This window comes from Sinocyclocheilus anshuiensis, unplaced genomic scaffold, assembly GCF_001515605.1.
Source record: "Sinocyclocheilus anshuiensis isolate Anshui unplaced genomic scaffold, SAMN03320099.WGS_v1.1 scaffold1292, whole genome shotgun sequence".
In the NCBI taxonomy this organism is placed as follows: domain Eukaryota; kingdom Metazoa; phylum Chordata; class Actinopteri; order Cypriniformes; family Cyprinidae; genus Sinocyclocheilus; species Sinocyclocheilus anshuiensis.
The window spans coordinates 356,594-366,305 of NW_015544215.1; the positions used below are offsets into that span (position 1 = coordinate 356,594).

General features: G+C 39.5%; 1 protein-coding gene across 8 annotated transcripts in view; it reads right to left on the reverse strand.

The window, feature by feature from the left end:
* The window catches only part of adgrb1a (adhesion G protein-coupled receptor B1a), a 105,707-nt gene that overhangs the window by 70,834 nt on the left and 25,161 nt on the right, over positions 1-9,712 (reverse strand). For all 8 annotated transcript variants that reach the window (XM_016497928.1, XM_016497931.1, XM_016497933.1 and 5 more), the window contains exon 2: positions 5,137-6,075. In XM_016497928.1, the coding sequence (XP_016353414.1) occupies positions 5,137-5,854 (718 nt within the window). In that variant the 5' untranslated portion in view covers positions 5,855-6,075. The remainder of the gene's footprint in view (positions 1-5,136; positions 6,076-9,712) is intronic.

Here is a 9,712-nt window from a genome sequence, read left to right on the forward strand (position 1 = left end):
ACTTCTGTAGGTGAAGCTGGATCACGAATGATTCGAGCAAACATAGACGCATTAATGTAGATCGGGGGCGCATTCTCTTCAAAAACAAACGTAATCCACTGCGTCTTCAACAGCTCAGATGTCGGGAGTAAATGACGACTGCTATGTTCATTATTACATCCAACAACAAAACACCTCAATCGCTTAATCGGAGACATTCTTGTCTTCCCCTGTACCGGAGTCGACACAAGGGCGGACAGCTCTCAGCTCACTCAGGGCGGGTCTTAGGGTAAGACGGACTTGTCAATCAACTATCGTGGGAGAGGCCTGTGCAGAACTACGTCATTCTGACAGGAATCTCAGAACAGCATGATTTGAGAAAGGGGGTTTTAAAATGGGGATTTTAAAAAAAACAAACACTGGGTGGATTTTTATCATTATAGGGTGGATGTGTACATACACTTCCAACACACATTTATTTTCAAACAAAAACAAAAGTGAATTTTGCATCCGATGACCCCTTTAATGTTAATACCATCATTTACTAGTACATTATAAAAATCTAAAGTTGTATCTGTTGATATTATTTAATGGACTGGAGTTAACATGAACTAACAATAAAGAATACAGTGCTTATAATAATGATTAATCTTTGTTAATGTTAGTTAATAAAAAATACATCTGTTTATTGTTAGTTCATGTTAACTCCATTAAATAATATCAACAGATACAACTTTTGATTTTTATAATGTACTAGTAAATGATGGTATTAACATTAAGATTGCTAAATGCTTTAGAAGTATATTTCATTGTTAGTTCGTCTTTAGTAACATAGTCAATCAAAGTAAACAAAGGGAACATTATTGTAAAGTATTACCAAATTATTCATAGACAGCTATAAATGAGTTGGCATTGATGAACTGATGGAAAACACTGTGGCACTGTCAAATCATGTTCAAAACATGACAACCTGTTTGAAATAATTTGCAGAAATTTGCAGAAATGACACAATTCACTTTTAACTAGTTCATTCTTTAAGCCTATTTTCCATCATGAGTTGCACTGGAAATATAAATAGTAGCCTACATCATGTAGTTGTGGACTATCGTTCATAGGTGTGGAAAAATAAAATCAGCCATTTTTATTGCTCTCATTTTACAATTATTAAAAATACTAACATTTTACATTCAACATTGTTTCACCATTCATATGCTATAAGCATCAAAACAGTTGGCAGTTTTCAGTCCATTACTATGATTTATGATGCAGTCAAAGGTTATTTAAGGTCAGTCTTCAGAGTTTGGATCAGAGCGTTGAATCAGTCATCGTGTGGCAGAGATCCCACGCACAGTGATGAAAGGTCGGTCCACCCTGCGTTTCCTCGCATCAGACCGGCGCAGGGGAACCTGATACATCTTCACTTATTCTGAACCCTGTTCATTTAACCTGCCGGCCGGGTCCAAGTCAAACAGCTGTGGCTACTGTGAACACTACAGCAAAGATAAGTTACCATGCAATGAGAAAAAACAACAGGCCCAGCTCCCATCGCTCTGCAGGCGAGGAAATTTGTGTGGATAGGGAAGATCTGGTTTAAGTTGTGCGTGGACGGTCATCAATCCAAAACACTCCCCCCTCTCCCAAAAGACAAAAACATCCACATGCTGGCCGCACCGATGCGGTAATAAGACCCATGGTTGCAAATTTTCCAAATTGGAGATCAACTGGGCAATGACACTCCTTCTTGGTCCAAGGGATAAAGGAGTGCCCAGATATTTCTATGGACCTGAGTCAAGGAACATCACAGCTTATAGGTCTTTGTCCGGAAGGACCTGTAGGTAAACGCTTGGGTTCTGGGCTCTGTGCCGACAGGAACACCTGCAGTGGAGAATTGGGAGAAACCTCGGAGACTCTAAGAGAGAGCAGATCTGTGATGTGTTGCTTAATAAGGCTTTCGTGTAAGATCCATTTCCCTCCATCCTTACAAGCATCTGGCTCTAACAGCAAGCGAGAGAGATATATATCCTCTTTGATCTATCGTAGAGTGCGTGTCATATATGCTCAGCTTTGAGGATAAAGCAAATGTACCAGACCGCACTTTTTGTGTGTGATACATCATCTCCACTGTGTTACAGTGGAATTTAAGACAATATATTAATGACCTAATATGACAGCTATGGGTGTCCTTTTTTGAACCTTTTAGACAGCTAGAGTCCTCTAATGAAGTTCACGACACTGCAGCATCTGTATCTGTACACTTATACATGATTAGTTTGACTTAATTTACTCCCTCATTGTTTCGAGTTTCTTTCATCTGTGAAACCCAAAAGGATTCATTTTGAAGGATAATCTTTTCCATGCATCTACATTGAACAGTGATTTAAATGAACACACACACAATCATAAAAGTCTCTCTCACACATACATAAATGATTAAATAATGGTTTTGACAGAATTTTCTTTCATTTTAATTCTGTAAGGTTTAGGATTGAGTAAAGTGATGCACGCTTGAAATGTGGAACGTATTTAATTCATATCATTGATTAAATGCAATAAAATATACTTTTTTTTCAGTAATAAATTAGCCTAAAAGGATTCAAAAATATTTGTACATGCATGTAAAATATTTAGGTTTTATATGCTTTTCAGTGTTTTTGACATTTCAGTGTCTAAAACATACTAAAATGTGTGTCTGAATCCAGGGGCGTAGTTTTGATTTTACAACTTTCATATGCATCTGATTGACAGATAAACCTCACCCCTAGTGAAAAATAAACATACTAAAATGTATTTGAAATACAGTTGTTTCATGCTAAGTATACTACAAATGCATTTCCATATTTGTGCTTAATAAAAATACCCTGCAATTGTACTTTTGGTGTGCTAAATTGGAACAACTATTTTTGTACTTAATGTGCTTTAATTGTGCGGAAATAGTGCTGAAGTCCAACTAAAGATATACTGAAGTATATTTGATTGTGCTAAAGTATTCTTCAGGTACACTTTAAATATCTTACATTTAAAGACCAATATTATTCAAAGATCACACAGTCCTCGTCAGTAGTGACATTAAAACACATTTTACGCTTACTATTATGAAATGTGTATTGTGCACAAGTAGTACTCAAAATAAAGTTTCATTATAATTTTTATATCAGTAAGTCTCGATATGTCAGGTTAATAGATTTTAACTATATTAGTGCTGTCAAACAATTAATCGCGATTAATCGCATCCAAAATAAAAGTTTTTGTTTACATAATGTGTGTAACGTGTGAGCTGGCTAAGGAGGAAGCACTCGACGAAGGAACAGAGTCAACAGGGTATTTAATCATGAATCCAGGAGTAAATCCAACATTCAGCAACAAACCCAAATCAATAGCGGACAGCCAATTCAGGAACAAAACAGAGCTTAAACGAGGCCCTGTCCACACGAACGCGGTTATTTTTAAAACCGTAGCTTTTTCTACGCGGTCTGGCCATTCGTCCACAAGCAAACGCAGCACCATGTCACTGAAACCGAACATTTTTGAAAACGCCTGCCAGGATGAAGATTTTCAAAAACTCCGGTTCCACCCAGGTGAAAATTCATTTTTGGGTGAACTATCCCTTTAAGGATGGGCCACTGGCTGCTGAACATTTTATATTAATTGATCGTGTTCATTTTTTTATGCCTTGTAAACTTAAATGTTTGGTTTTCTTTTATGTATACATTGTCTACAATGTAAATTGTGCTGATTCATCAGCAACATATATTATATACAGTAGCTGGTTGACATAGATGATGTTTTGTTGAATTTGCGAAAATAATTTGTGATCTTGGAAGCATAATTTACAATGTTTTGTTGAAAACTATAAACCAATCAGCAATGCTTTCCATTGGATGCCATAATTTTAAAAAGTATGATTTATGAAAGTATGGAGTTACATTATAACTGTGTAATTTGAACACCTAATTTAATGATAAATATATAAAGTATTTCTAGCAAATATATACACTACCATTCAAAAGTATTGGGCCCATAAGGTTTATTTAATGTTTTTTGAAACAAGTCTCGTATGCTCATCTAAGCTGCATTTACTTTATGAAGAACACAGCAAAAATAGTAATATTGTTAAATATTGTTACAGTTTAAATATAAGTCTTTTCTAATAAAAGGTATTTTAAAATGTCATTTATTCATGTGATGGCAAAGCTGAATTTTCAAGAGCCATTACTTCAGGCTTCAGTGTCACATGATCCTTTAGAAATTTGTTGTGAGGCCAGTGAAAATGTTGACGGCAACTAAAAAAATAGAACTAATTTCTAGTTAGAAGGTTCCTTCTATATATTCTATAATATTTCAAATTTTGCTTACATGTTCTATACGAATTTGTAAGCAAAATGTACATTATACCCAAAATATGCTAAATTATTATAATAAATTATTCTCCATTTTTAGCTGTTTTTGGAGGCAAGAACATATTCTGTGAAAACGGCCCCCTTATCACTTGGTTCAGCTGTATAACAATCACACATATGATTAATTACACACCTTTAGTGCTCTTTTACAGATAGTTTTGAACACTGTGAGTTGTGGAGATCCGTCACCCCTTTGTGTTTTTTAACAAGCAGAAAAAAGTAATGCATAAAAGAGAAGAAGGAACAGAAAGTCCACAGAAAGGTCACACAGTGCAATGGGGTGAGTGATCTTCCAGTCCAATGGCTGCAGCCTCTCCTAGGGTTTGAGTTTCTGTGCCACAACCACTCTTGGAGAAGAGATCACATCATAGCTCTGAACTCAGTAACCGGCCCCATTCCCTTCCTAATAATCAATCTCCAAGCGCATCACCACCGCTATCCCGTGCCACTCCCAGAGCATGTCTGCCGCATTAACTCTCCCACGGGCCGATCCGATATCCCTATCTGAACCCTCACAGGATCACACATGGCGCCAAGAAGTCAAGGTCACCCAGCTAGGACACATCAGCTGAAACCTAAAACGTTGTTGTTTTTTTTAACCTCCATCAGTTCTCTCTGAACTCTTGTTTCTTCAGCTTCGATTGTTCTGTTGCTTTGCTACTAAATAAGACAAGCTACCAAACCCACAGTGGGAACAGAGAACACATTTTTTTAATTCAATAACCATGCTGAGTTATAACTAGACAAACTGTTAGCTTACCGCTAGTGTCAGTGTCAGCTGTTCCTTCTTTCACAACAGGGATGCAGTTCTCCAAGTAGACTCCGTCCCGGTAGCATCCACTGGTTTCTTTGTCCGGTGGGGGCTGGTCCCAACATTGGCATGGTGTCTGCATGATGCCACAGGGCCGGCTGGAGGTACTGTAGGTCAGGCAGTCCTCCAACCATTGGCACAGCATTTGACAGGCAGCCATGCTGGGGTTACGCTTCCCAACCACAAGATACTCCACCTTAAATTCCCCATCGCCATTCCTGGGCCCGGCTCCCGCTCTGGGCAGCCCTTTCCGGATCTGCAGGAATTGTTTCCCAGCTTCCAGGAAGGCAACATGGGTAGAGGCATCACACAGCTTCACCACCTCATCGAAGCTCTCCATCCCGAGGAAGGTTCGTGTCGTCTCCAAGAAGGAGTCAAACTGGAAGGTCCGGTGCTGTCGGGGAATGCAGTCTCTGGTTGGTTTTGTGACCTTGATGAAGATGGTGTAGCGCCTTGGGTCGGGGTTCTGCAGGGTCCAGGAGCAGGGCGTGCTGGGAAATACCGAGGATGAGAGGAAGAATCCAAAGAAGCGGCTCTGGACCAGTGTGGAGCAGGTGTCAGACTCCGGACCAGAGGGGGCAGCGTTGAGCATGTCCAGCCGCAGCAGTTGGAGAAGAGGGAAAAGCAGGACCAACGATGAACAATTCCGTAAGAATTTTGATATCATGGCTGTAAACGGCAGAACGGTGTGCAGAAAAGTGCGAGGCTGAAGATATCTCTTACTGGGAACCTCTTCTTGTTAATGTAGGATCAACAGCCTCGTTTTGTTGACAAGACGATATTCTCAGATGTTTGCAGAACCGTCTGAACTGACAGCTCAGGATGAGAGGGAACTCTGGCTCATTGATCCAGTTTGCTGTCCATGATGCCAGATGCCCTCAGAGAGATCTGCAGGATTAGAGAAGACAGAAAAAAGACTGCATAAGCCAGATGGAAAAACAAAAACAATTATCCATTAACCAGATAAGAGTGAACATAATAACTTCAAAAGTGTGTAGACACCGACATGACTGACTTTGGTACTTAGAAATTACCACGCTGGGCTATATCGATCCAGAAGTGCTGCACCTGTGCTTCACATTCAAAAATAACTCTTTGTTCCCTGTGATGCAGTCACTTTCTGCAAAAACGTCACCCTCAATCTTGTATTTCATCAGAGCTCAATAATTTGTCCAATTATGGGGCAATCAATTACAAAAATATGAACACCTGCTGTCATTCATTATTTCCAGTGCATTTGCTTTATGCCAAAATGATCAATAGCCTCAGTCCTCTGCGAATCATTAGGCTAAAAGCGGCTGGATCATCTCTCAGACGGGCCTGATTGTCATTCTTTTCCCTGACAATTCAGTGTCTTGTGCAGTTTTACAGCACTTAAAGATAAGAAATATGTGAGGTCACATGCAAGAGCAGTAGACAGACATCTTGGAGACTATTCTGATGTAATCGCAAAATTTCCATGTGCCATTAGTCACTTTACAAAGTGAGCGCCCGGGCACCAGGCTCACTCTGAGAGTCATAAACCATAAAAGAATATACTATGCAGATTTTATTCTAGGTTAATCATCCTTATCTAAAGGCATTAGCTTTGTTCCTCATATTCAGCGTGCTAAGAAATGAGACAAACCCAGACAGGTTGAAAACAGTGCACTGAGTCATATAGGTTCTAAATACTGGTGGATTATGGAAATGCATGAAGAAAAATGGGGCGCTTCATTCACATGAAGTGATGTGATATTTATAATAATCATTACTACTTTAATATGTGTAATGAATCTGTTCAGCAACTCCTTCCTCTCGATATTGTTGATAAATACAGCAGTCGCTATCGGCGTATATAGCAGGGTATTGTTAGAGATTAGGAATTTCCGCAAAGATGCTGGATAATGCTGTTATGAATGTGTGTGGGTGAGATCGATGTGTGTGTCTATGAGAGTCTGCATTCTTTAGAAAAAGAATAAAACTAATAGATGTGTGCGAGTGTGTGTATTTCAACCACAGCACTGAATGCAGTTTTGTGAATGTGCAAGAATGAGTGTGTGAGTCAGTGTTATTTTTTGCACCATATTTTGTTTGTCATACTTTTTGTCTTTCGATGAAAATGTAATTTAAGTCAATATTTCGTCAAGCTATAATCATTAATTTTAGTCCATTTTACGTTGACTGAAATGGCATATAATTTTAGTCGACTGAAATAATTTTGAGTGAGCTAAAATACCCGTTAGCAAATCAGTTAATTTAACTGTGTTCAGTTCTCGCAGCTCAAGCAGGGCGGTCACAACCATACTATGACTGGATTATTTGAATTAATGCTTGATATTTTTCTTCTCTTAAAGGGGTCCTATTATGCTCTTTTACAAAGTCTTGATTTTGTTTTGGGGGTGTACTAGAACATGCTCTCATGCTTGGTGGTTCGAAAAACGCATTATTTTTCACATAATTTACATTATTAAAATACCTTTCTCCCCATCCTGGCACAAACGGCTTGATTAGTTCCGGCTTTGATGAAGGTCCGCCTTCCGAAAAACAAAATGTGTTGTGATTGGTTAGCTGACCCAGTGCGTTGTGATTGGTGAACAGCTTAGACGGTGTTTCAGTACTGCCACGCCCCTTGCTCCGTCTTTCAACAAAAGCTTTTGGGCGAATCCGGCACTGTACTCCCTTGTGTTGTGGAAGCTGTCATCAGTAAAATGCGCAGCACACAATAGCAAATTGGGGTTATAATGCTCAGGGACAGAGTTAAAAAATAAATTTCCTGACATCATCCGCTTTCGGAAGCCCAAACAAAGACGTTTGGGCACGGAGGTGAAAAAAAAAAAAACAGCGTTTCAGGCGGTCGCACACAGAGAAGCGCAGCGTCGCGTCGCGTTGCGCCACGTCTTTAAAATTCAAATACTTTATTTTCTATGAGTGTAGGCACACCGGCGGCGCCGTGTAGTCCAAACGAGCCATTCGTTGTAGTTCTTGAAAAGGGAAATATCTCCCTTTGGAGTGGACTTTGAGATTTGTAACATTCTAGATCTTTTTTATGCCCAAACATACACACTACACACTGACTAAAATTAAAAAAGTGAAAAAGCATAATAGGCTAGGGCGGAGACGCGAGCGGCAATTTCCATCGCCACGGGGGGGAAAAAACAGGAAACAAAAACTTGCAAAAAACACGGAAATTAAACATGGGGAAGGGATGCCGCTTACTGTTTGGTCTGCTGTTTTGTCACGATGCACACACACGAGGAACGAAGAGACGCTGGAGAATACTTTTACCAAGACTTTATTTTCAGGAACCAAGGGAGACGAACTCAGAAAGACGTTTAACAGCGGACAGAGAACTTGGGACTGGGAACACTTTTTATACAGACGTTCACACGAAGACGTTCACAGGAAGACGTTCACAGGAAGACGTTCACACGAAGACGTTCACAGGAAGACGTTCACAGGAAGACGTTCACACGAAGACGTTCACAGGAAGACGTTCACAGGAAGACGTTCACACGAAGACGTACACAGCGGACCGAGAACTTGGGACTGGGAACACATTTTATACACACACACAGGAGGAGGGGATGACGAGACACACCTGGGAGCAATAAACCATCATGGGGAACACCTGGGACAAATTAAACATGGGAAAGGAACACCTGGGGAGCAAGACACAGACAAAACATGGAACAGAGTCTGACAGCCGCACATTGTCTTATGAACACCCAGTAATTATTAATATTCATTGAAATTTCTCAAACCTGTTTCATAAACGTTTTATATCACTTAAGTAATGTTAATTTCCTGTTCAGTAAGTGAGTCAGATTCAGTAATCATCCTGGGGTGTATTTCCAAAAAAACATTGTTAGCTAACTATGGTCGCAAGTTCCATTGAACTCTGTTGGTAACAACGAAACCTGCGTTGAAATCACCCCTGATTGATTCAGTAATGTTATTCAGTAAAACATTTGTCAGACTGATTCAAGATGGGTCAATCTATAAAACAATGATTCATTTTTTTTTATCAATTCTTTAAAAGAACCAAGTCATTAGCTTGTGATGTGGTTAACATGAATAATTTGTTTTTTAATTAGACTACATAAGAAGAACTCAACACAAAGATATTTTTTTCTTGACATTATATTACGTTGCACATTATTTTGATCTCATCACATTAAAATCAGACTGCGTGTATTCAGCAGCGGCAAAGTGGTGCAGAAAACACAAACATTTTGACGAGTAATTTCTTTTATGAGATCAAAAATAAGATTAACTAAAGCAACAAAACTGACCCAAATCTTAACCTCTCTCTCTACAGACTGCATCCTGGAGTCCTGGTGGCACAACCTGGGGTGAAAAACAGACCAGAATACATGGATGCGGCTGACTGCACCGGTGGTTTCGTTTTTTTTACGGGCAGATAATATAAAAAAATGCTCCAATTGATCTCAGCATGACCTCAAACATTGCCTCACACACACACACACACACACACACACACACACACACGCATGCACATGCATGCTCACACACTTGCTCCCTG